Source organism: Loxodonta africana, chromosome 5 (assembly GCF_030014295.1).
Source record: "Loxodonta africana isolate mLoxAfr1 chromosome 5, mLoxAfr1.hap2, whole genome shotgun sequence".
NCBI classification, from domain to species: domain Eukaryota; kingdom Metazoa; phylum Chordata; class Mammalia; order Proboscidea; family Elephantidae; genus Loxodonta; species Loxodonta africana.
This window is the reverse complement of record NC_087346.1, coordinates 153,784,833-153,811,780: the sequence shown is the minus strand read 5'-3', so window position 1 is coordinate 153,811,780 and position 26,948 is coordinate 153,784,833. Positions and strand designations below refer to the sequence as shown.

At 46.8% G+C, this 26,948-nt stretch overlaps 2 protein-coding genes across 5 annotated transcripts in view; one reads left to right on the top strand and one right to left on the bottom strand.

The window, feature by feature from the left end:
• Nucleotides 1-2,610, bottom strand: part of ZBTB49 (zinc finger and BTB domain containing 49) — a 38,231-nt gene extending 35,621 nt beyond the window's left edge. The window contains exon 1 of the mRNA XM_003411268.4: nucleotides 2,496-2,610. The gene's annotated coding sequence lies outside the window, so the exon portion shown is untranslated. The remainder of the gene's footprint in view (nucleotides 1-2,495) is intronic.
• A 39-nt stretch (nucleotides 2,611-2,649) lies between these two features.
• On the top strand, nucleotides 2,650-26,338 carry LYAR (Ly1 antibody reactive). Of its 4 annotated transcripts, XM_064286083.1 has the most exons (10): nucleotides 2,690-2,780; nucleotides 9,158-9,292; nucleotides 9,779-9,956; nucleotides 12,637-12,751; nucleotides 13,893-14,000; nucleotides 14,107-14,190; nucleotides 19,016-19,466; nucleotides 19,820-19,906; nucleotides 25,343-25,428; nucleotides 26,022-26,338. In XM_064286083.1, exons 3-10 carry the CDS (start codon nucleotides 9,835-9,837, stop codon nucleotides 26,154-26,156), a joined length of 1,188 nt encoding a protein of 395 aa, XP_064142153.1. In that variant the 5' UTR covers nucleotides 2,690-2,780; nucleotides 9,158-9,292; nucleotides 9,779-9,834; the 3' UTR covers nucleotides 26,157-26,338. The 4 variants fall into 4 exon arrangements, with proteins under 4 accessions (XP_064142151.1, XP_064142153.1, XP_064142154.1 ...); XM_064286081.1 differs by lacking the exon at nucleotides 9,158-9,292 and having other exon boundaries at nucleotides 2,650-2,780; XM_064286084.1 differs by lacking the exons at nucleotides 2,690-2,780; nucleotides 9,158-9,292 and adding an exon at nucleotides 2,794-7,043.
• Nucleotides 26,339-26,948: the final 610 nt, after the last annotated feature.

Below are 26,948 nucleotides of genomic sequence, written 5' to 3'. Positions count from 1 at the left end.
CACACAGTTAATAAGCGGCAAAGTCAGGATGTAAACCCAGGCAATCTGACTCCAAAGTGCGCACTCTTAACAACTACTCGAAATTACACGATTTGCCTTTTTAACCATGTCTGACTATCTAGGTAATCCCACAGATAAGCCCTGAATCAAGGCACAGCCTGCTCCAGGACAAATATGGAACACCCAAGGTGCTGTGGGGTAGCAGAAGGAGCACAGGGCTCACTTCCATCTCTGCAGCTAATTCACTTCGTGACAAGGAACAAATATCTTCTGTGGTGAAGACCTGGACTCCACCTCTTAGTGATCAGCGGAGTGAGCAGAGTGCCTTGGACAGAGTAGGTGCTCAATACATCTGGGCCCATTTTTCATCTATAAAAATGGAGGGCGCCCCCACGGGACTAGATGATCTTAAAAGTTTCTTCCTGTTCTACAAATCTGTACCAGGAACGTGATGGTGGAAAGATGGACCGAATGGCATCAAACAGAATAGAAGTATGGGAAAAGAGGAAAACAAGAAAAACAAGAAAAAGCTTAGATAGGTGTAAATGAAGAGGTGTTTCTAAAGGGAACAAGAGCCAGATGGAATTGAATCCAGTGATTTTTGACTTGAGAGAAGGGCTCCTAAAGCAAAAGCCCTTCTGGTTAGTGGGGCAGTTCCACCAACTGGTCAAATATCTATTGACAGAATTTGTGGCAGTTTTCCAAGGGTCCTCAATTCATGCCCCTCACCACCACGATTGCCTTAGCAGGCCCAACCCTCACCTTTGCCCATCACACTTTTCAAATGGCTTACTCCCAGCTGCCTACCCACACTCCAAGGAAAGTGAAGTACCGGCTTCCAGCAAACACTCCTGGATTCCTGTCCTAGCGCTATCCTGACTGGATCGTGCTAGGCAGCGCAATTCAGTTAAACAAATATTGCGTGCTAAATGTTGGGAGGAAGGAATGTTGGTAAGGTGAACAAGAAGTTCCCTGCCCTCCACAGGCTCTCTATGCCTCAGCTTCCCCCCCGGTTACTTAACTCTACTGAGTGCCCACTGCAGGAGGGTACAATGGTGAACAACTCAGGTATGGTCGTTCATGCCTTCCTGACACTTAGAGTCTAGTGGTAGAGGAAGTACAACACCGTAGGAGAGACGTGAAAGAGCAGAGGCAGAAGCACTTAAACTGAAATTAATTTGGGGAGGAGGTAGGGCCAGAGGAAGGAAAACTGCCTGCAGAAAGAGACATCTATGCTGAAGCCTGATAGCTAAGAAGCCTGCCAAAGAGTGAAGAAAGAGTATTCCAAGCAACAGGCAAAGGCAATGTGAAAGGCAAGAATATTTGTTAAAAGTGGTAAGAGCTCACCCTCTTTGAGTTTTGAGGGGAACCAAGTGTAAAAAACGTAGGCAAGCACAAACAAGAACCAGGTACACACAGGTGCCCTGCATATAAAATACACCCTGAGCACCTGTCCTTAAATCTCTGGGTCACTCTCTCACTTCTGTTGGAAAATATTTTCCTCCTGTCCATTCTGGTGAATTCCTTCAATTCTGGGCCTAACTCTGGTCCCTTCCAGAGTGAAACATTCCCTATGTGAAACTCCCACCATCTTAATGTCTCTCTTGATACTATGTGCATATTCCATTTTTTTTTATTGTACTTTAAATTTACAAAAAGGGTTACAGAACAAGCTAACTTCTCATTAAACAATCAGTACACATATTGTTTTGTGACATTGGTTGCCAACCTCACCACCTGTCAACACTCTCCCCTTCTTGTCCACTCTTACCGACCCCATTCGACTTTTGCTCACTCGTTCAAGCAACACTTAGTGACCACCTACTGAGTGCGAGACCCTGTCTTAAGAGCTGAGAGGGGCAGCTAACGTTTACTGAGCACTTACTAAGCACCGGGCACTGTGCTGGGTGCTTTCCACGCACCAACTCATGGAATCCCCACGAGACCCCGATGAACTAGGTGCTGCTCCACCGTGGAACTGAGGCACAGAGAGACCTCACAGTAATGAGAGGCTGAGCTAGGCCATGAGATCTGCAGTCTCAAGCACCACTTGCATGTACAGTGTGACAAAAGGGAAAGAGGAACCGAGAGGTGGGAGCCTGGGGGCGGGAAGGACGGGTGGGCTGCCTGCGGGCGAGGCTCGTACCGCCTGAGAAACGAGCAGGAGGTCGGGTGTGGGGTTTCCAGACGGCGGGGCGTGCACGAGGGAGCAGGCCCGGTTCCCAGCACCGGGACCGGGTCTCTGTGTCCCGTTCGCCTTCCCCCGGTGTCTGGCACAGAGCAGGTACTTGTGAACTCACGGGGGAAGCTGACAGCCCTCCATTCACCCTTGCAGCACCCTGGGGTGCCGGGCTGCGGACGGATCCGGGTCTCGCCGGGCCTCAGGACCCCTTGGGCCGCTCCCACTCCTGCCAGGCCCGCACGCCTTCGCGGAGGCCGGCCCTTAGGCCACCTTACCCGTGGAGGCCGCTCCCTCCCCGCCGCCGCCTCCTCACCTGCCGCCGCCGCCGCCACCGCCTTCAGCACAGCTCGCTCAGCACCGCCGGCCGCGGAACCATTCTGCCAACGCCCCCTCTACTGGCCGGGCCCGCCCTCCGGCTTCCGTTTCGTTACTTCCGCCGGGTAGGGGCGTGACCTTGGCGCGCAGGCGCGCGGGGCGGTTCAGAGGCGAGCTCGGCACTGGGAAGCCTAACGGGGAAGTGGCGGCTGCGCGGCGGGCGGCGTCGGCTCCACGTGCTCCCCGCGGCCGGTTGAAACCGTTGGCGGGCGCCGGCTGAGAGGTGAGGGGGCGGTGGCCCAGAGCTCCGACCAAAGCAGCTGAGGCTCAGGGAGTGCGGGGGGCAGGTGTGGCCGATGCCTGCCTTTGCACCACTGCTGTCCAGCCTTCGGTTTACGCCGGTGGAAGCAGGGGGGAGGAAACCCATTCCAATTGTAGTCGTGTCGCGGAGAGGGGAAGGAGCCCTGGACTTAGGGTGACCGCTTCTTCCCCATCTCGGATCATATTTAGCTCTCCACGCAGTGCTCTGATATTCGGTCCATTTTACAGATACAAAGCCGTTCGTCCCGCTTTTAAAACCGAACGTCCCGCGTTCGCGGAGACCCCCTCGGTCCCGGGCAAACTGCTGGGCTGGGCTTTAGGCTCGCTTTGCTGCACGTTGCGGGCAAGGCTCTGCTCCTCTCGGGGTCTTGGGGAATTCGGCCCCTGAGGAGGAGGCCTTAGCACATACTGGTTGAGAGCACAGACTTGGGACCAGAATAACTGGATGTGAATCCGGACTTTGCCCCTTACTGTGTGACCTGGTGCAAGTTATTTAATGTCTTTGCGCCTCAGTTTCCTCATCAGTTAAAAGGAAATAATACAGAACCTAACTCAGGACTGTTGGACGGGTTAAGTGGGCACACACGTGTAACCACCGATGACAGCGCTTGGCACATAGTAGGTGCTCGGTAAATGCCAGGATTTTCTGCTGGAGAAAATTTGAGTATTTGCAGGTTCACTTTACTGCCGAGGGGGCCCACTGGAGGCTGATTCACACTGCCCCCTCCAAGTCTAGTACAGTGCCTGACACATGGTAGACTTCATACGTAGTTATTGCAGGAGTGAAGGGTTGCTGTTGAAAACAGTGCAGGTGGTGGAGTGGAAGGGGCACCTCCCCTTACTTATCTGTGAAGCGGAGATCCTGGAACTTTTGCAAGGAACAAGGGAGAGGTTCTGTGTGAATGCATATTGCAACCCTTGTTACCCCCATGTTCTAGGGTTTAGGCAGGACGGTGGACTTGCCTGCCCTTCCCCTGAAACACACTGTTGGTTTCTTAGAACTCTACCCTGGGAGGGAGCTTGGGCTGATCTTGTTGGCCTGACCTCTTGTTTCACAGATGGGAGAACTTGAAGTTCAGAAGTGGCAGGGACTTTCTTGAGGTCACAGTGCATGCTGGGACCGCCACCCTGGCCCCCTAAGTCCCAGTGACCTGTCGAGGAAGTTGGGCTGTTTCCATGGTGGTAGCAGTGATGGGTTTTGGGTCTGTGTGTGTTAGTGTGTGAGTGTTTTAAACAGGAATATTTTTGTGTAAAAAAAAAAAAGTGTTTAAAAAATAAACAAAAATGAAGAGGGAGGAAGGTAAAAAATCACTCCAAATCTCAATCCCCAGAAGCAAATCCAAGGTCATGTTTCAGGGACCCAGGTGTAGAGTAGGCATCCAAGGGTAGAGGAGAAGCACAGGAAGGAATAAGACTGTCTCACCAATGGTTAGAGAAGGACATCATGCTTGGTAAAGTAGAAGGACAGTTAAAATAAGGAAGACCCTGCATGAGATGGATTGACACAATAGCTGCAAACGATGAGCTGAAAATGACCAACAGTCATGAGGCTGGTGCCCGCTACGTACGGTCACACCTGATGTTACCTTACAACAACTGGAGTGAATTAATGAAGATTAAATGGGTGGGGGTCATATTTAAAGGAGTGTCGCTTTGGGAGGGGACTGAGTGCCATAACATTCATGTGCAAATTAATAGATCACAGGGAAACCTTTTTACAGTTGGGTAAAGGTGAAGCTTTCACACCTCATATCTTATTTAGCTCTCCCCACAATGCTCTGAGGTAGATATTAGACCCATTTTACAGATGAGAGAACATTCTGGAAAGTTAAAGTACTTCAGGGTCACTTGTGATTAACTGGCAGATGCAGGCTCCAGTTCAGATCCTCTGACCCAGTCCAGGCCCGGCCCAAGAGAGCATGGCCGCCATCTTGGTGAGAGGCGGGACTGGAGCCCGGCGCCCTTCGCAAGTTCCCAGTCCTTTACTGACTGCTGGCCATTGCCCCTCAACTCACCATCATTGTGCAACACCAACGTCCTTAGCCCAGTGTGGATTACCCTTAGGATTAAGATTTAGGGTCCTAATATTTTAAAATAGAAGGTCATCTTGTAGAGCTCTTGATTCTTCACATGAGGAACTGAGGGCCCCAAGATGCTGAATAATAACCTGTAAATGGCCAGTGTCATGACAAATCAAGATAGACAGGTAGGCGCTTGGGGTTGTTGCCTGGCCTTCCAATCGCCTCTGCCACTTAATGAGACTGTGACTCCCAGCAGATCATTTATCCTTTCTGAACCTTGCAGACAGCAGTGGTGTGATCGCACCTGTCATGGAGGGTTTGGGTATAGTTGTGGTCATAAATGTGAAACATTCAGGTATCATCCTCTTTTTCTCAGATTATAGCGCATGGTGGGGGCTCAGCAAATTGAACAGGTGGATGGGTGGGTAGCCAGAAGGACACATGGAGGACCTGGTTTAATTTGAGCATGGGCACTCTGTCTGGGTCCTCAGTGCCCAGCGTCATGCCAGACGCACTCAGTAAATGTTGCTGAAGTGCATTGCGATGACTTGCCTGGGACGAGACCCCGAGTGTGCTGTCAACTGTCCAGTATTGCTTTCTGGCTGCCACTCTCTTTTAGCACGCCCACATCTCTGGAAGGGAGAGCTCATGGAATTTTGCTGGCTGTCCTGGGACCCAGGCACTGGGCACAGAGTTGGGGAGCAGGGCAGAAAAAGGGGACTCTTGTTTGGATCCAGCCCCATTAAAAAATGCCGTCTTTTTACACTTAGGGCTAGAAGTTGTCCCAAAAACCCTAATGCTATTTTATGCTTTAGTAACTGCAGAAGCATAAATGCTACAAACTTAATCAAAACCATCATTTGAAAGTTTAATTACACCCTCTCCTCACTTGTCAGCAGGTAGGTTCCAAAGGCCAGGTCAGTATGTGAAATTGGTGTTACGTGAAAATGGAGGATGACTACATCCTCACATAGCTGCCAAATCGCTGAGAATCGTGACCCAGCCAAGTTAACACATCACCACAAAGCCAGCATTGCCCTCACCTTGCACCTGGGCATTTGCTGCTGCCAGACATACGTGCTAAAGTGCAAAGCAGTGGGATAGTAGATTTTTTTTACTGTTGTCGTAAATGTGAAATGTCGGATAACAAGATAGTTGATAAGTGAGATGATACATTTAAATTTCATTGACATTTATGAAGTCTTGTGAAATCTGAATCATACTATTTTGTCTGTTTTAGCAACCTTTGCTACTCTCAATGAGAGGGGCTGAATTTTCAGATGGTTTTTTCGCAAGTTTGTAGCTTGTTCACTTTTGGAATCATTAAACGTGCGCTGAGTCTTGCGGCACCCTGTCTGCTGGGCAGTTAAGGTGGTGTGGGAGGCAGCTGGTGAGCTTGCTGCGCTCTGCACGCCACCCCCAGCCCCCCAGTACGCATGCGGTGTTCCCTCCTACGCGGAAGATGTTTTCCCTGAGGCTAGGTCTGCGGTGAGGTGTAACCAGGGTGACTCCTGTCTGGTGCTGGGGTGTCCTCAGGGCTCTGTTAAGGGAGAGGTAAGCTCCTCACAAAGTCTGAGTCAGCCTTCTGGATGTTATCTGGGTTTTTTTTTTAAGCTCCTTACTGACCTGATCTCGTTCACCAAGCAGGCGGACACGTTGTTGCTCTCATTCCATGTCAAGTGTAAAACTTGAGCGATTGCCCTGAAAATCCAGAGGATTTCTGCCTTTGAAACCAAAACAGCCAAATAGCTAACTGGACATTTGTCAGAGAGACCAAATGAAAACGGCTGGGAAGTATTTTTCCAATGGATGTGTGACCAAATGCTAATCCTCTCCTGAGTTGATGTTTCTATGGCGTGTGGCTGATCGCCAGAGGGACGGCGTGTTTTGCAGATACTGCGAGCACCCTTGTCCACGTCCCTGGCTTCTTTCAGGCATTAGATTTTATTTGCAGCCGTCCTTCGAGTCCTCGAGTGCCTGTCCTTCCGTGAGGGACTGTTCAGCGGGGAGCCTCCCCATTGGATTTGTCGGCTGGCTGAAACTTCCTCTCCTCCCTCCTCTTCTCTCCCTTGATCAAGAGACAGACTGGTCCTCAGCAGCAGAGGCTGGAATGCTCTAGGCCTAGCTTGAAGCGGTGTTTTCATTGTTGGTTAAAAAAATCCAAACCCCTTGCTGTCAAGTCGATTCCAACTCATAGTGACCCTGTGAGTATAAGGTACATGATTATCATTATAAGGAATTTTTGAATTTTCAGCGGGTAATAGTGGCTGCCTCTGCCTTGTGGGTACAATTGTCTTAGTCTCCTAGTGCTGCTGTAGCACAAATACCACAAATGAGTGTCTTTAAAGAACGGAAACCTACTTTCTTATAGTTTTGGAGGCTAAAAGTCCAAATCGGGGTCTCGGCTGTGTGGATTCCATACTTGTGGGTAGCCCTGGGTACACCTTGTTTCCTCACAGAGCGTCTGTCTTCCTCACTTCGTCCTTGTCTCTGTGTCTCATCTGTCTTCTTTATAACTCAGAAGCAATTAGCTATAAATCGAACTTGGGTATGATCTAATGAACGTAACAAAACTATTTCCAAACAGGATCACATCCACAGGTGTGGGGTTAGGATTCCAACACATATTTTCAGGGGACACGCTTTAATCCGTAACAGATGGCAGTCCATTCTTGGTGGCTAGGGAGTGGTTTTGCTCTTCGCGCTTACACAAAAGCGCACCTGCCAGCTATTTGATCATGCGGTATTGGCTCTCATTCCAGCCACTGCTCTACCTCCTGAGCCATGATGACTGCTCCTCATCATGCCCCCTGCCCTTTGTTGACCATCCGTCTGCCTTGTTGAGAATGGCAAGCTTGGAGGAAGCTGCCTCTGGGGAGCGTGAGCCCAGCTCCCAGGCAGCCTGCGTCTCCAAGCCACACCCCTTTGCCATGACCAGGTGGGAGATGATGGAGGTTGCTGAATGCCCCCAAACAAGTCGTGCTTGCGTTCTCAGGATTCGGTGCTGGGTGGTAGCAGACCACACACTTTCCCTTACTCACCTGGTGGTGAGCTGAGGAGGGGACTCGGGCGAGGGCCTTCATTACGTACGTAGTGCTTAAGGCAGGCTGTCTGTTGTCTGACAGTCCCCACACCTGGGCCTCCGTGGAGACTGGCTGGGCTTTTGTAGACCTGGAGATGCAGGCCAGGACGTATGCCTCCATTCAAGGCTGAGTGGATGTGACCAGCCCTGACCCTTGCTTGGGTATGACCTCACCAGCAGTGGTCTGGAACATGTGAGGGAGGAGAGATGGCCCTTCACACATGATAATTCTCTGAAAGCCAGGAGTAGCTCATTTGCTGAAGGGTTCTTGAATGAAGTCTTTCCCTGACTTCATCGCATTGTTTTTCTCAATCCTTACCTTTATTTTTTACAACGTGGAGGAAAGTGTTGAGGTTAAACAGGAGTTCTCAGTATTTTGCTGTGAGACTTATTTATAACGTAAAATGACAATATTCTTAGTATCTAGGGATAAAAAAATTATGTCACCATGGAAAGTTACTGTGACGTCGGTAACACTTTTGGATGAATCTGTTTTGTTGAGCATGATAGCATCTCCATAAAATATTTAAATGGTGGGTATGTAGATGTGAAGACACAATCTCGAGTCATGCATGAGTCACCTGGATTAGCGAACTCCCTCCAGTGATTCAGACACAAAAGTTGAGAACCCGGGATGTAGCTCTATTTCTTTCTGACCGAGTGGGAAAGAAGCCTCTTACCTCCTCTTCCTCGTCCACCAAGGCTGACGGCAGGTCTCATATCTTTAACAACCGTGGTACACAAGAATGCCTATATGAATGTTGCTCCTGTAGAAACGTTTTAGGCTTCTTCTCCACTTTATAAATCTTGGTCAGTTCACCCTGCCCCCCCCCTGCCATATTCTTGTTTTATTTGGGGACCTGAAATAATTTGCACGCACGCCTAAATTGCAATGCCTTTTCTCTTTAATTGAGAGTGTGTGTGTGTAGGTAGGTAGGTAGGTAGGTAGATGGAGGGAGGGAGGGAGGGAGTTGACTTGGACTTGTGGTAACCTTATATACAACAGAACGAAATGTTGCCCGGCCTTGTAGCCTCACAATCACCAGGTTGTTCTAGTCCACTGTTGCACCTATCACGTCAGTCCATCTCACCGTCTCCCTCGCCCTCGCTGGCCCCCTACTTCACCAGACATGATGTCCTCCTCCAGTGATTGATCCCTCCTGAGGACGTGTCCATAGCGAGCGAGTTGGACGGTGTCTGATTTTAGGAAGTACACCACCGACCTTTTCTTCCTAGTCTGTGAGTCTGGAAGCTGTATTGAAAACTGTCCACCATGGATGACGCTGCTGGTATTTGAAGTGCTGGTGGCATAGCTTCCAACATCATAGCAACACACAAGCTACCACAGGACAACAAACTGACAGACAGGTGGTGGGTATATCCCTATCCATATATTTATACATCTGTGTGTATATGAGCATATGTATGTACATACATATGTTGTTTAAAGTTATTTTAAAAAGTGAGGTAGTTCACTTAACACCCAAAAGCTCTTCCATTTCCAATGCCAGCCTGGTTCTGCTTCTGGGTGACCCTGGGCAGATGACTTAATCTCTCTGCTCCTCAGTTGCCTCAGATGAATTGTGGACAATGACAGCCCTTCGTCATAGAGTTGCTGAGGGTTAAATAAGTTAACCCACGTAAAGCTTTCAGAATAGTGCCCACTGTGTGGTAAGTGTACAGTCAGTAAATGAGAGTTTTACTCACATGGGTGGTTGAGTTTTATGTAGATTTCTAATCAGCTTTGATTTTCTTATTTTTAGTTAATTTCTTGTAAGATCATGGCTGAAAAGTTAGCTATCTGGCTCACTTATTGTGAAGAGAAGTTTCGGATCATTGTTTTTGTTTTGTTTTTAGGAGGATAAGACGTAAAACCTATTTTGGATAGAGAACATTGGAATATTGAACTAGAAATGGTATTTTTTACATGCAATGCGTGTGGCGACTCCGTGAAGAAGGGGCAGGTGGAAAAGCACGTAGCGGTCTGCGGAAGCTGTGAATGCCTGTCTTGCATTGACTGTGGTAAAGATTTCTGGTAAGCTCATGGTTCATGGCGATTCCTAGGAAATGTCCGGACCACCTTTGGGAGCCCTGGCCCCATAAAGCTCAAAAAGAGAGGCATTTGAGGAAATAAATTTAAAAACCTTCTATGGTCCATTAATTAAAATTGGTGTGATTCTTTTAAATGTGTTTTTAAAAAAACATTGACTTTTTAAGGAAATTTTCAAGAGAAGGATAAGGGTAGGGTATGAGCCCTGGTGGCACAAAGGTTAAGTGCTCGGCTGCTAACCAAATGGTTGGCGGTTCGAGCCCACCAGCCACTGTGCAGGAGAAAAGGCTTGGTGATCTGCTCCCATAAAGATTAAATAATAAAAAATTAAAAAAAAAAAACCCATTGCTGTCGAGCTGATTCCGATTCACAGCGACCCTGAAGGACAGAGTAGAACTGCCCTATAGAGGCCATCTGGTGGATTCAAACTACTGACCTTTTGGTTGGCAGTCATAGCTTTTAACCACGATCCCACCAGGGTTTCCCCGTAAAGATTACAGCCTTGGAAACCCTATGGGGCAGTTCTGCTCTGTCATGTGGGGTTGCTATGAGTTGGAAATTGACTCTATGGCAAACAGCAACATGAGATTCTATTCTAACGGAAAACATTAAGTGGCCAAAAAGAGAAAAAGAGTCCACAGAAAAGACTAAGGAAAGGGGAAATGGTGGGGCAGTTAGAACATTTGGTCAGTCAGGGGCCCGTACTGTCGTCTCGTTGCCAACATTAGCAGGCCCAGAGAAGTGACCGTGGAGAAACACTTAATGGGCTTTGAAGCTGGTTTTACTAGACCAGGGTATTTGTGTGCTGGTCATACTCAAAGATAACAGATTTCTAAACCAGAAAATCAGCTTATTGTTCACAGTTGGGGAGATTTTGGGTAGAAATGGAGCCTAGGTCCTCTTGAGAAAACAGAAGTGACGCTGGGAGTGAAGCTGAGGGGGTGTTGGGGACAAGCAAGGTCTCTGTGCTGGTGAGGAATTAGGGGTAAGGGGACAGACAGATCTTGGTTTGCTTACACACCATTTCTTAAGGAGGGTTCTTATGCGGATGGCTGATCTCTTTGGTTTTTCGTTGATTCCCCTTCTGCTTCAACCGCTTCAGCTGAAAACCTGTCTATGGCTGCGTCCACCCCAGCGTCCTGTGTGGTATGTGGATGGTGTTTGTGAGCATCCATTTAATTCCGTTGTACCACAACCCAAACCAAACCTGTTGCCGTTGAGTCGAGTCCAACTCATAGCGACCCTATAGGACAGAGTAGAATTGCCCCATGGGGTTTTCTTGACTGTAATTTTTATGGGAGCAAATTGCCAGAGCTTACTACCAAAACCAAACCTATTGTCATCAAGTTGGTTCCGACTCATAGCTACCCTATAGGACAAAGGAGAACTGCCCTGTAGGGCTTCCAAGGAGTGGCTGGTGGATTCGAACTGCTGACTTCTTGATTAGCAGTTGAGCTCTTAACCACTGTGCCACCAGGACGCCAGTTCCATTCTAGAGCAGTGATTTTTCGGTTTTTTGGAAACTGCTAACGTGAGTGGTCAGACCTAAGCCTCGGAAAAAGCCTGATCCATAAAGCAGCGAAAAATTGGGTTGTGTCTTTTTAGGGAACTTGTCCCCCATCCTGCCCCCAACATTTCCCTGAGGAACCCTACAGAACTTTACAAAGACTGTATAAAAGACATTGAGTTTCTTTTTTCAAGACTCCAAGATTCAAGACTTTTTGGTGACCCAATATGATGATGTTATTTTACAGCTAATTTACCCTACAGCTAATTTATCCTACAGCTAATTAATTGATTGCCTCCTGTGTTATCAGGAACTCAAGCAAATTTTTGTAATTTAGAATAAAACCACCTGATTGCAGAGAATTGTTTTTCTTATTCAGTGTCTTGGTTATCTAGTGCTATTATAACAGAAATACCACAAGTAGATGGCTGCAACAAAGAGGAATGTATTTCTTCACAGTAAAGTAGGCAAAAGTCCAAATTCGAGGTGTCACCTCAAGGGGAAGGCTTTCTGTCTCTCTGTTGGCTTTCTCATCAGTCTTCTCTCCCACAACTAGGAGCTTCTCTGAGCAGGGACGCACTCTGCTCCCGACACTGCTTTCTCGGTAGTATGAGGTCCCCCTGTCTCTCTGCTCACTTCTCTCTTTTATATCTCAGGAGATCGCCTCAAAACACAATCCAATCCTGTAGACTGAGTCCTGCCTCACTAACCCAACTGCAGCACACCCTCCCTCATCAGCATCATAGAGACAGGATTTACAACATACAGGAAAAGCAGGCAATACCAGGAATCATGGCCCGGCCAAACTGATACACACAGTTTTTGGGGGACATAATTCAGTCCATGACATTCGATAAATATTCACTTATTACAAAAAAAAAACAAAAAAACCGCATATCAATTTGGTTTAAGACATTTCATATAAAAAAGTGGGCGAAAAGTTCGTGGTGGGGTTTTATATTGGACGATTTGGAGGAAGGAAATAAGTGGTTACGACCAATAGGTTATAAGCACAGGACGTGAGCTATGTGGGCAGCTTTGGTGGTGGGCGGTTGTGAAATAAAGCAATGGGCTACAGAAGGTGGAAGCAGCATGCCAGCGTTAGACAGGGCCTCCAGTTTGGGGTCACTTTCATGGTTTAATTCTCTCACTTTAAAGGGGTGATGACTATAAAAACCACGTGAAGTGCATAAGCGAAGATCAGAAGTATGGAGGCAAAGGTTACGAAGGTAAAACCCACAAAGGCGACATTAAGCAGCAGGCCTGGATTCAGGTAAAGTCCTTGCGATTTGTCACGTCGCTTCACATACAGCCCCCGCTCTCTGGAAGCCTCGGAGACTGAGAGTAAACGGGTCAGCTGTGCAGACAGGCCCAGGAGACCTGAGATGTCTTAGGGAGACTGAGATGGAGCGACTAAAACTTCCGTAAAAATGTCCATTACTTCTCTGACTGTCGATAGCACTCGCAGTTTATTTTGTCTTTGATCCGTGTGTTTTTCGGATTTTTTGCAGACGTTGTCACTATCTTTCCCTTGGCCAAGAAACTGAACGGAAGCTTTCTAATCTTTGTCTGCTTCTGGTGATAGTGAAACGTCCATGATTTAGACCACATTAATTGATGACATCAGTGTCAGTTGTCAGAATTGGCCAAAATAAAGATAGCTTCAAAAACACAAGGAAGTTTCTAAGTAACTAAAATAAAATGAAAACAGGCACAAAATAACAATGGCAAAAGCCATGGAATCCCTAACCGAGAAGTACAACTTCCGGAATGTTTCTATTTAGGGAAGAGCAAGTTCTATATAATACTAGGTTTTTTTTATTTCTTTATGGAACGTAAAATTTAACTTATTTTGTTATTATTGAGAATATACACAGCAAAACATACACCAGTTCAACAGTTTCTACGCGTACAATTCAGTGACATTGATTACACTCACCCTCCTTTTCTGAGTTGTTTCTCCTCCACTAACATAAACTCGCTGCCCCCTGAGGCTCCTATGTCGTCTTCCCAGTTGCTATTGTCAGTTTGATTCTGTGTAGTTTTTAAAAGAGCGTAATGCTCAAGGCAGACGTTTTTTTACTGGTTAAGCTAAAGTATTGTTTGGTTTTAAGAAGACTTCAGGGGATATTTTTGGCTTAAGGTTTAACACTAGGGTTTTTTTTATGTCATTATTATTTTGTTGTCTGGAGCTATTTTAACTCAGTTGTCCTACTCTGATTTAATAACTTCTACTGAAAGCAACGCTGGGAGCCATTTGTCATATTGTCGATCTGTGTATTTTTAAACACAGACATAATTACAAAGTCCAGGCTTGAGATGTGAACCTTTTGGCTATAGCAGGGCTTTTTAGTTTGGCTTTCTTGAAACTGGAGTGCCAGTTGTTTACTGTTGCTGTTTTTTCTTTTTTGTAGAAAATTAATGAATTAATTAAAAAACCCAACGTCAGCCCCAAAGTGAGAGAACTCTTAGAACAAATTAGTGGTTTCGACAACATTCCAAGGAAAAGGGCGAAATTTCAGGTGTGTGTTTGCCATCCTGGAGACGTGCGGCCTGTCGGCGGTTGAGTAGACACCCAACTGTGGAGGAGGGGTGAGTGGTTTGTGATTTTGATGTTGTTTCTTACAGAATTGGATGAAGAACAGCTTGAAAATTTACAATGAGTCGATCCTGGAGCAGGTGTGGAGTATCTTTTCTGAAGCTTCCAGGAATGTAAGTCGGCTCTAACTTTGGATTTGTCGTGTGGTAAAAGTGATGAGTAATAATGAAATGGGAATGTCTTGTTTTTGGAGGTCAAGACAGCCTTCTTTTTCAGAGAGCCTCTTTGTGCCTTCATTTATGGGAAGGAATAAAGTGAAAGCACTGCAGAGAAGAGTTCCCTATTGTGCAGAGAAAGGTATTTAACCCCGACGTTTGATGCGGTTCCATCGAGCATGTCATGATTGCCCCAGACCCCAGGCAGCGGGGTGCCCGGGGGAGAGCAGGTGCTGAGGGCTTCTGACAGACCTGGTTTGAATCCCTGCTGTGCTGTTTGCCAATATTTCATCTTGGGCATGTTATTTAACCTCTCTGAGCCTCAGTTTCCTTATCTTTAAATAAAAAAAAAGGGTGGATAGTGATATTCACCTGTTAATATTTAAGCAGCTGAATGGCTGAATCAGTTAAGCACTCAACTGCTAGCTGAAAGGTTGGCAGTTCGGATCCACCCAGAGATACCTCGGAAGACAGGCCTGGTGATCCGCTTCTGAAAAGTCACAGCCTTGAAAACCCTGTGGAGCATTTCTGCTCTGCACACACGGTCACCAGGAGTTGAAATCAATTTGACGGCAACTAACAGTAACATTCAGTATTACTGAGTGCCTGATCTGCGCCAGGCCTGAACAGCTAAATAAAAAAAAGTCTCAGGTCGTGATAGTGCTGTGAAGAAAAAGACAACAGGGTGAGGGATAGAGACCAACAAGGTGCTCTTTTAGATAATGAGTAACAGGGTCACAGGCGGCCCCTTACATGTTATAAAAATCAGTTGCTGTCAAGTTGATTCTGACTCATAGTGACCCCAAGTGTGTCAGAGTAGAACTGTCCTTCACAGGGTTCCCCCCACTCCATTGCCCCATTGCCGTCGAGTCAATTCTGACTCATAGTCACCCTATAGGACAGAGTAGAACTGCCCCATAGGGTTTCTGAGGAGTACCTGGTAGATTCAAACTGCTGACCTTTTGGTTAGCAGCCGTAGCTCTTAACCACTACCCCACCAGGGTTTCCACAGGGTTTTCAGTGGATGATTTTTGAGAAGTAGATTGCTAGGTCACTTTTTAGAGACACCTTGGGTGGACTCCAACCTGGAAACTTTTGGTTAGGACCTGAGCATGTTAACTAGTAAGTGTTGAAGCAGATGAAGATCTGAAAGCACCCACCCCAATACCCAGCACTTAGTGTGCACTCGGTAAACAGCAGTGTCCTTCCTTCTCACGGAGGGAGCAGTCCATCTGAGAGTTGAAGTCAGCCGCCAGTCAGTCAAAATAGTTTGACAGTGAGAAAAATACGAATAGGAAACATATGTACAAAGAGTCTAGGTTTGATGTATTGTTGGCTACACTGTTAACTAAAGAAACTCTCTCATTAGTTCCATTATACTTGCTCCTATCTGGAAACTTGTATCCAAGGCATGAAACCAGCTCTGCCTGCTTTGGTAATGGCCAATGAAGCAAAACCCAAACAAATTTGAATTTTTTAAACGTGGGTGAAGCAGAATGATAAGCAGAATGGGAAAAATTAATCTGCTGGAAACTTAATCTCCCTCTTGGGAAACAAGAGCAGTGTGTGTGTTGCATAGCAACGGAATCTCTTGACCAGCAGAGCTAGAAACAGTGGTGCCCTTCTCCAAGATGGTAGCCGACTGCGCAGCTCTCAATGTATGTTGCTCTCCACACTTCTGGCAGTAATCCAGTCTTCCGTATCGGGCTCCTGAAAGGGCTCGCCGTGCCTCTTCTGAGTCTTCCATTCCAGGGCCATGACCTGTAATTTTTTCTGTTCCACTTCACCCAAATTTAAAAAATTCTGGTCTGCTCTGATTTCGCTTCATCAGCCATGACTGAACCACTTTGAACCGGTTCAAAGCCCTGCTTGTGTCACTAGTATGTAATCTCTGGGTGATGCAAACGGCTAAGGCACTTGGTCGACTGCTAACCAGAAGGCTGGAGGTTCAAATGTACCCAGAGGCACCTTGGAAGCAAGGCTTCGTGATCTACTTCCGAAAAATCAGCCATCGAAAACACAATGGCACCCTGTTCTACCCTGACACACATGGGGTCGCCCTGAGTCAGGATCAACTCCACGGCAACTAGTTTTGTTTTTGCTTTTGGTATCTTTTGTAATTTCAAGACTGGGGTTTTGACCGACCATCTATTCTGGTCATATTGGCAGAAATTGGTTTACTTGCTATAGACAGAATTGTTTGGGCAGCAAATTAGGATCAAAAGTGAAGCTATCTTGGCAACGTATCTAGCGTTCATCTCTTTCCGAATATATAAATTTGAAAACCTTATAGTCAGTCATTTAATTGGTCTTTACGTGGCATCTATTTTTAAAGGTTATTCCCGTTATTTAACTAAGAATTAAAGATTCAAAATTGCTCTTGGTTCATACTGCAGGATTTAAAAAAAAAAAAAAGAAAGGTTTTTCTAGCTTCCCTTTTAAGCTGTAAATAGGAAAGATTAAATGAATCAGGCAGCTCGCAGTTCTCTGAGCTGTGTGAAGTCTGAAACATGGCTTGTTACTGCTTCACCTTCACCCAGGACAGTCCTTGTGTTTGTAGCGCGAAGCCGAAGTCTTGAGGCCCTGCCCGCTCGTACTACACATATTGCTCCCCCACAGCTGTGGGCCAGGTGTTAGGTGGAGGCTTTTCTGTCCTCTACTGTAATTCAGGAGCCCTGGTGGTGCAGTAGTTAAGAGCTCTGCTGCTCACCAAAAGGTCAGCAGCTCAAACCTACCGGCTACTTCTTGGAAACCCTATGAGGCGGTTGTACGCTGCCCCATAGGGTGGCAAAGAATCAGAACTGACTCAGTGGTGATGGGTTTGGTTTTGGGTTTTTACTGTAGTACATAGCACAGCCATCTCAGATAGCGCATGGTCACTGGGAGTCCTGCCTTCATGGAGCCCTGTCCTGTGGGGAGACAGACAGCCACGGGCATGTGTCATGTCCGGTCGTGATCCAGGCTGTGAGGAAGCAGAAGCGGGAGAAGGCGGGGGAGAGCAGAGGAGCTTGCTGTGTTAATGTGGGCGTTGGGAAGGCGCCTGAGGACAGCCTGGAATGGGGTGGAGGGAAGGTGGGGAGGAGCGCTCCCTCACTGACTGACTGACTCCTCTGCCTCCCTCTGGTCCTCCCTCCTGGTGGAGGTAGAGGCCAGCTACCACCTGGGGGCTTGAGGGGCATGGAGGCCAAGGTCTGTGGCCTTCAATGGCTATTTAAAAAAAAAACAAAACTTTGCCATTGAGTCAAAATAGTATGGCAGATGTGAAGTTTCTTTGCCCCTTTCTCCCTCCTGGTCTGTTTCCGACTCATCCTCTGCCTTCTTCCCCGCCGTGCACGTGCCTGAGCAATGTGACGCCCCTGAGCTCTGCAGAGAAATTGCCAGCCATTCCTTTAAGATCTGCTTTCTCCACGCCGCTCCTTCAGCCAGGGCTGAGTGAGGCTGGCCTTCGGAGAGTTCCTGTACCTTCACAGGTCTTCAGTGAAAGTCAGTCCTTATTTGTCCTGTTTTGGGAGAAACAGTTCCCAAGGGACTAAGAGGGACTGAGGGGGCCCTGAGCTGTAGCCAGTGACCCCCTCACCCGACCTGTCCAGGGCACTAGGGCTCAGGGAACAGCCCCGAGTTTTTTCTTGGAAAGGACTGGCCTGGGTACTCTAGGATATTTAGAGCCCTGAATTGAGCGGGGGGCGGGACTGAGCTCTTCTGGTCATTTTTATAAGTTGGATCTGTGCACTGATCTTCATACAGTGAGGCACTAGTACTTCAGTGGTAGAACTCTGGCCTTCCGTGTGGCAGACCCGGGTTTGATTCCCGGCCAGTGCACGTCATGCGCAGCAGCCACCCGTCTGTCATGGAGGCTTGCGTGTTGCTATGATGCTGAGCAGGTTTCAGTGAAGCTTCTAGGCTAAGATGACCTAGGAAGAAAGGCCTGGCGATCTACTTCCAAAAATCATTCCCCTGTGGATGACAGCGGTCTAGTCCACAACCGATCATGGGGATGGCACAGGACCAGGCAGCGTTTGTTTCATTTTATTGTACGTGGGGTCACCCTGAGTCAGGGGCCAACTCAACAACAGAAAGGCAGAAAGCAGAGAGCCTGTCTCATTCCAGTCCTGTAGTTACCAAATGTTCTGTGGTTTCTTCCTCGCCGTTTAACACTCTACTCGCCGTGGTGTCCCTGACCGTCCCCATGAGGGCCACCATCTCATCTGAATAATGGAGACAGCAGTACCTTTGTCTAGTGCTTGATAGCTCACAAACCCTCCACCTTCGGTGGGCTGGTCCACAGGGCATGTGCTGTGCCTTTTCTTGTTTTATCCCGGTATCGACAGTACAAGGTAGGTACTATCGCCTTTCATGGCACAGATGAGGAAATAGGTTCGGAGCAGATAAATAACTTGCCCTAAGTCACCTGGCTGGTAACGAACAGAGCCAGAACTTGAATCCAGGTCTGCAGAGCACAAATCCAGTGGTATCCACCATCTGGAAGAAAGGTGGATAGGGAGTCAAAATTAAAGGGCTAGCTTGACTGACGTAAGGATTCTTCACTTTCCCAGCGGAAAGAGAACGTCTGTTAAAAGCAGAGAGCAGTGCGGGCGGGGGGAGCTTGTTCCCGTTTCATGTATTTACTGCTACGTGTAACTGTTGGGAGGGTCACAGGTAGAGAATGGTAAGTAATAAAGATCTTTGTCTTGAACCGTTTACTCTGTAGATAACGTGTGATGATGCAAACAGCTATGGTTGAACTAAGTATTAATGAGTTTCTTGGTTTTGCTTAATACTTAAGGAACCAGCCAGTGAGGGGCAAGATAAACAGCCACTCAACCAGGTGGCCAATCCATGTGCAGAAATTTCCGCCAAGGCTCCATCCGCCAGCGCACACGAAGCCCCAGAACAGCAGGCAGAGGTGAAGAAGAATAAGAGAGAGAGGAAGGAAGAGCGGCAGAAGAACAGGAAAAAAGAAAAGAAAGAACTAAAATTAGAAAACCAACAGGAAAATTCTAGAAGTCAGAAGCCTAAAAAGCGCAAAAAGGGGCAGGAGGCAGAGCTGGAGGCTGGCAGCGCGGCGACCCCCGAGGCCAACGGCACTGCCGGGAAGAGAGGCAAGAAGAAGAGTGGCAAAGGCCAGTGCCCTGCAGAGCGGGGAGTGAACGGAAACCAGGGTCAGGAGGAAGGCTCTGCCAAGGAAAAAGAGACAAAAGCAGGCACCGGAAAACGAAAACGGAAGCATTCTGAAGGTATGTGGCTCGCTTGTGCTCTGGAGTTTGTTAAAATCAAATGAGAAGCCTTGAATTGGGGATACATAAAACCTGCCAGGGCTGTGTTTTGAACCAAGTAAGCAAAAGAACTTAGGCTTTGGGATCAGGCCGACCCGGACTCTGACGCAGGCCCCGTCCAGGGCAGGCGACTTCCCTGCAGGCCCATTTCCCCACCCCTAGGCTGCAGGATGCCTGGGAGAACAGGCTTGATGGTGCATGTCGTGGGCCTGGCGAATGTGAGGGCCTCATTCAGCGGTAGCTGCAAGCATAACTAATTTTTTTTATCTGTCTAAATAGGTGAAAAAAAATTTTTTTTTTTTATTTTTAAATAGGTGAAGCAGATTCTAAGAAGAAAAAGATAAAACTCCCAGGACGTTCTGAGGGCGGAGAAATGGAAGACCATGACCCCCCTGTGAAAGGTATTGCCTCCGTTGTGTTAACAGCCCGGCCCTCTTCAGATTGGGAGGGGCCCAGAGATGCCCCCTTCACAGGCAGGAGGTGGACATGAACGGGGCTGCTGGTGGGGCCACTTCCTCCAGAGGCAAATAGCACAGTGATGGTGGCATTTGAGAGAACTTGAAAGCAAAGCCAGTTCTCTAGGGTGTGACCCCAAAGTACTGAGTAAAAACTGGCTGTGGGGTCCATCTCTCACTCCTTCTCTAAGAATAAAAATAAAAGCAGTCTGGATTTGGATTTGAAATACATATTACCTTTGGAATTTAGTGTGACATTGCAAGACCCTGCTTCTTCCCCCAACTCCGCTGTCCTGTCCCTGTCCGTCTCTGGAAACTCCTCATTCTCCTCCTACCCTGAGGCCTAGCCACAATGACTGCTTGCTCCTGTCTGTCCCTGGGTCGTTTTCTGGTGTCTACACAGACAGTGCAGCAGGGAGCGTCGTTACTGCTACTGCCCATGAAAGTCCTGAATTCTCTCTCCCTCGGCCTTCAGTGACTCCACTCTTCATTACAGCCTCTCGGGGGAGAAGTCCAGGCTCCCACTCGGCCTTTGCCGGCACAAGTGGAGCTGCGTCCAGAGTTCCTTGTCTGGTTTATGGCTGGAGTAGAGCAGTTGTTGGAACTATTTCTGTCTTGCTAGCTGCTTTTTCCTGGTCCTTTGGCTAGAGGCAGCAGACTTCTGTTGGGGCTTTTTATATGCATCCGTTGCCATTCCAGATCGCCAGCTTCTTCAGATGGGGGTTATTGTTGTAGCTGGGTGATGTTGAGTCAGTTCCGACCCATAGCAACCCTGTGTACAACAGAACGAAACACTGCCCAGTCCTGTGCCATCCTTACAGTCGTTGTTACGCTTGAGCCCGTTGTTGCAGCCACTGTGTCAGTCCATCTTGTCAAGGGTCTTTCTCTTTTTCACTGAACTACCTTGCCAAGCATGATGTCCTCCTCCAGGGACTGATCCCTCTGGAGAACATGTCCAAAGTATGTGAGATGTAGTCTCATCATCCTTGCTTCCAGGGAGCATTCTGGCTGTACTTCTTCCAAGACAGATTTGGTCATTCTTTTGGCAGTCCCTGATATATTAATATTCTTCGTAAATACCATTTTTCAAAGGCGTCAATTCTTCTTCTTCGTTCTTCCTTATTCATTGTCCAGCTTTCACATGCATATGAGGCGATTGAAAACACCATGGCTTGGGCCAGGCACACCTTAGTCTTCAGGGTGACCTCTTTGCTTTTTAACACTTTAAAGAAGTCTTTACCAGCAGATTTGCCCAGTGCAGTGAGTCATTTGATTTGTTGATGCTGCTCCCATGAGTGTTGATTGTGGATCCAAGTAAAATGAAATCCTTGACAACTTCAATCTCTTCTCTGTTTATCATAATATTTGTTGATGCAGTTGTGAGGATTTTTGTTTTCTTTATGTTGAGGTGTAATCCATACTGAAGGCTGTGGTCTTTGATCTTCATCAGTAAGTACTTCAAGTCTTCTTCACTTTCAGCAAGCAGGGTTGTGTCATCTGCATAACACAGGTTGTTAATGAGTCTTCCTCCTATCCTGATGCCCCGTTCTTCTTCGTAAAGTCCAGCTTCTCCTATTATTTGCGCAGCGTACAGATTGAATAGGTATGGTGAAAGGATACAACCCTGACGCACACCTTTCCTGACTTTAAACCACGCAGCATCCCCTTGTTCTGTCCGAACAACTGCCTCTTGATCTATGTAAAGGTTCCTCATGAGCACAGTTAAGTGTTCCAGAATTCCCATTCTTCGCAATGTTATCCATAATTTTTTATGATCCACACAGTCAAATGCCTTTGCATAGTCAATAAAACACAGGTAAACATCCTTCTGGTATTCTCTGCTTTCAGCCAGGATCCATCTGACATCAGCAATGATATCCCTGGTTCCACGTCCTCTTCTGAATCTAGCTTGAATTTCTGGCAGTTCCCTGGAGATGTACTGCTGCAGTCGCTTTTGAATGATTTTCAGCAAAATTTTACTTGTGTATGATGTTAATAATACTGTTCAATAATTTCCTCAATCTGTTGGATCACCTTTCTTGGGAATAGGCATACATATGGATCTCTTCCAGTCAAATGGCCAGGAAGCTGTCTTCCTTATTTCTTGGCATAGACAAGTGAGCATTTCCAGCGCTGCATCTGTTTGTTGAAACATCTCAGTTGATATTCTGTCAATTCCCAGAGCCTTGTTTTTCACCAATGCCTTCAGTACAGCTTGGACCTCTTCCTTCAGTACCATTGGTTCCCGATCGTATGCTACCTCAGAAATGATTGAATGTCGACCAGTTCTTTTTGGTGTAATGACTCTGCGTATTCCTTCTGTCTTCTTTTGATGCTTCCTGCATTGTTTAATATTTTCCCCATAGAATCCTTCACTACTGCAACTCGAGGCTTGCATTTTTTCTTCAGTTCTTTCAGCTTGAGAAATGCTGAGCGTGTTCTTCTTACCTTTTGGTTTTCTATCTCCAGATCTTTGCACATGTCATTATAATACCTTGTCTTCTTGAGCACCCCTTTGAAATCTTCTCTTCGGCTCTTTACTTAATCATTTCTTCCTTTTGCTTCAGCTACTCAACTTTCAAGGGCAAGTTTCAGAGTCTCTTCTCACGCTCATTTAGGTCTTTTCTTTCTCTCCTGTCTTTTTAATAACCTCTTGCTTTCTTCATGTGTGATGTCCTGTGTCTTTACACAACCTGCCTGGTCTTTGGTCATTAGTGCTCAGTGTATCAAATCTGTTCTTGAGATGGGCCCTAAATTCAGGTGGGGTATACTCAAGGTTGTACTTTGGCTCTTGTGGACTTGTTCTCATTTTCTTCAGTTTCAACTTGAACTTGCATATGAGCAATTGATGGTCTGATCCACAGTTAGCCCCTGGCCGTGTTCTGACTGATGATATTGAGCTTTTCCAGTGTCTCCTTCCACAGATATAGTCGATTTGATTCCTGTCTATTCCATCTGGTGAGGTCCACGTGTATAGTCGCTGTTTATGTTGTTGAAAAAAGGTATTTGCAGTGAAGAAGTCATTGCTTTTGCAAAATTCTATCACGTGATCTCCAGCATCATTTCTGTCACTAAGGCCATATTTTCTGACTACCAATCCTTCTTTGTTTCCAGCTTTTGCGTTCCAATCGCCAGTAACTATCAATGCATCTTGATTGCATGTTCGGTCAGTTTTAGACTGCAGAAGTTGGTAAAATCTTCAATGTCTTCATCTTTGGCCTTAGTGGCTGGTGCATAAATTGAATAATGGTCATATTAACTGGCCTTCCTTGTAGGTATATGGATATTATCGTATTACTGACAGCGTTGTACTTCAGGATAGATCTTGAAATACTCTTTTTGACAATGAATGCAACACCATTCCTCTTGAAGTTGTCATTCCAGGCATAGTAGATCGTATGATTGTCTGATTAAGAATGGCCAATACCAGTCCACTAATGCCTAGGATATCCATGTTTATGCGTTCTATGTCATTTTTGACAGTTTTCAGTTTTTCTAGATTCATACGTCCTGTGTTCCATGTTCTGATTATTAATGGATGTTTGCAGCTGTTTCTTCTCATTTTGAGTCGTGCCACATCAGCAAACAAAGGTCCTAAAAACTTGAGCCCATCCACGTCATTAAGGTCGACTCTACCTTGAGGAGGCAGCTCTTCCCCAGTCGTCTTTTGAGTGCTTTCCAACCTGGAGGGGCTCATCTTCCAGCACTGTATCAGACAGTGTTCTGCTGCTGTTCTGAAGATTTTCACTGGCTAAATCTTTTCAGAATTAAACTGCCAGGCCATTCGTCCTAGTCTCTCTTCATCTGGAAGCTCAGCTGAAACCTGTCTGCCATCAGTAACTTTGCTGGTATTTGAATGCTGGTGGCATAGCTTCCAGCATCACAGCAACACGCAAGCCCCCACAGTATGACAAACTGAGAGACGTGTGAGGGGTCAGGCTGAGATAGGTGAAGCGAAACGAAAACCCAGGGTACTCACCACCGTGTTGTTCTTCCGGTTCCAAGGTCTCTAGCAAGTCTACCGTCTCCCCTCTGCCTTTCAGAGCTGCTGATGTTCGTCTGACACACAGTGTCCAGGTTGTTGGTTGTACTCAGCAGGGGAATAGGGAAAGGTATGTCTGCTTCATGTGGCAGGAAGCATACGTCCCTCGTCTGAGTTTTCCATTCCTCTGTGTGATAGGTGGAGTCCCCAGATGGTGCACATGTTTACCATGATTGGCTGCTAATTGGCAGGTTGGAGGTTCCGGTTCACCCGGAGGTGGCTCAGAAGAAAGGCCTTGTGATCTGCTCCCCAAAACTCAACCGCTGACAACCCCACGGAGCACAGTTCTAGTCCGACACTCGTGGGGTTGCCATGAGTCGGGGTCAGCTCCGTGCCAACTGGTTTTTTCTGGTGTAATAGTTATTTGTGATTGTCTTCTCACTCATTGAAGATTAAGCTGCTTTGTCTATCTTCAGTCTTGCTCGCTATGTTTAGACAGCACCATAATCTCGGATGCTTAGTGGAAAAAAGGCTTGGGGCGGTGTCTGACCTCCTCCAGCCCTACAAGGGGGGCGGAGAACCAAGATCAACAGCACAAGGCTGAGTCCCATAAGGTGGAGGTCAGACAAGTCTCCTCTCTCCGCCATCTTTACCAATTCTGACCCCAACTGTCCCTCGCACGGCACTCTCTCCTTCTCTGCTGGGTTCGCTAACTCATTGTAGTGGCCATACAGAACTCACGGAGCACACTCACAATTATGGGGTTTATCACAAGAGAAGTAACAGTTACAGTTCAGGCCGGAACACTCAGGATACAGTTCTTCCATCAGGACAGCCTCTCCCCAGCTATGCTTGTAGGCACGCCTCTCCCTGGCCCTCAGTCTCTGCCCAAAGGCACTCGGCCTTGTCTTTCCATGGGTGGTAATTCCACCTCACTGTCTCCTGCTGCCGGGCCTCTCTGTCCTTGGTGATAGTGGGCTCCTCCTCCTGCCCTGGAGTTGGCTCTCTTTTAAGGCAGAACTGACCAATCCCCTTGGTAGGCCACAATTACGCTGTCACACAGTCACCTGGGTGGGAGGTACAAGCCCATGGCTAGAAAGGCCACACACAAAAATAAACTTCTGCACTTAGTCTTTGTCGAGTTTGTTAAATAAACCTGGTGTCTTTTTACAGGAATTTGTTGTGTGGTGGGAGTCATATCGTAACTATTGAACCTGCTCACACCGTTCACTAGGACTTTGAATTAGTCAGACCAAGTCACTGCTGCAAAGTGCTAATGTTGCCCTGTTCAGTTGAGGTTCATTTCCAAGGTAGCAAAGAGACCTTGCCGAGATTGTCCCTTTACTGTCCTGGTGGTACAGCACCCCAAAATGCTTTATGTGGTACTCTCTGCATTGTAGGTAAATTCAACTGGAAGGGAACTATCAAAGCAGTGCTGAAACAAGCCCCGGACAATGAAATAACAGTCAAGAAGCTAAAGAAAAAGGTATGATGTGTGAACAACCCCAGGTATATAAAATTAGGAGATTCAGTTCCTGATTTTAAAAGAAGTAATTGTGTGTGGGGCGGGGAGGGGGGAGGTGTGCGTGAGTGTATGGCTGTGCGCGAGTGGCTATGAGTGTGTGTGTGAGTGAGTGAGTGTGGGTCTGTCTGTCTGTGTGTCTATCTCAGTGATTTTCATACTGCTCCAAGTAGCCCCTTGAGGCCTGCGGGAAGAGAACTGGACAAATCCCAGCACACTTCTTCAGCCAGGGCAGTTCCATTTGTCCATTTTGGACTTGTTTATAATGTTTTGTTTGAAGAAAGCCTTCCATTTAATTATCTCTTAAGTTTGAAATTTATTGTTCTAGATGGTTGGCTGTCTTCTGCTTATCTCAGCAGTGCTTTCTCTTCTGTTTGGCTTTTAACACGTCATCTCTGATTACCCCAGGGAATCAGCACATGGGTTTCTTTTCTATCTTTGTTTTCCTATTTTTAATCTTTTTACCATTGGCCCACTCCTAAGTTAAAGAAAAGACATTTTTACAGGTTACTATCCAGGGTGCATACGCCCATTTGATGTTTGCTTTCTTTGTTAAGGTTTTAGCTCAGTACTATGCTGCGGCAAATGAGCGTCACAAATCCGAAGAGGAGCTCCTGGTCATTTTTAACAAGAAAATCAGCAAGAACCCCACCTTTAAGCTATTAAAGGACAAAGTCAAGCTTTTGAAATGAACATTTTCATATTTCAGAAACGAATTCATTCTGTCGTTGACTTCTTCCTTTCACTGTTTAGAAAACTTGTAATGAATTCTAACAACTCACGTTTTATTTCCAAAGCTGTATTTTTAAGTTAAAGAAAATATATATTTTTGGTAGAACTTTTATGAGAGAATAAAGTATATTCTTGTCCACAATTTGAAATTTGTGCTGGCAAAATTTACTGTACTTAAAAAAACTTTTATGCTGAAAATTTTTTAGAAAAGCAATGCAGGGACAAATAAGAAATTCATTCCTCCTTGGGCCAGACTAGCAGGTGTTCCTTTTAACCTCATTATGTCTATACATTGTCAATGAGGGATCAATGGTGGGTTTATTTTTTGTGTTCAGTATGTGTGTGAGTGGCAGTATTTGCCTCAGGCAAGATCCTGACAACACTCTTGTATGTGATAGCTCCTGCCTCGCCAGCAAGTGATGCTCTTTCAAGGTGGCCTCTCTGTAACACCCTTGGCCCATCACACCCTTGTCCGTCTGCCCTCAGCCAAGGACAGATGGTTAGGGACTACATTTAGGAGGGAGCCCCCGGGTGAGGCCAACGGTTAACCTGCTTGGTTGCTGACTCTTGATCATCTAGTGCTGCTATAACAGAAGTACCACAAGTGGGTGGCTGTAACAAAGAGTAACTTACTCTCTCACAGTCAGGAGGCTAGAAGTCCGAATTCAGGGTCCCAGGTCCAGGGGAAGGCTTTCTCTCTCTGTCGGCTCTGGGAGAAGGTCCTTGTCATCAGTCTTCCCCGGCTGAGGAGC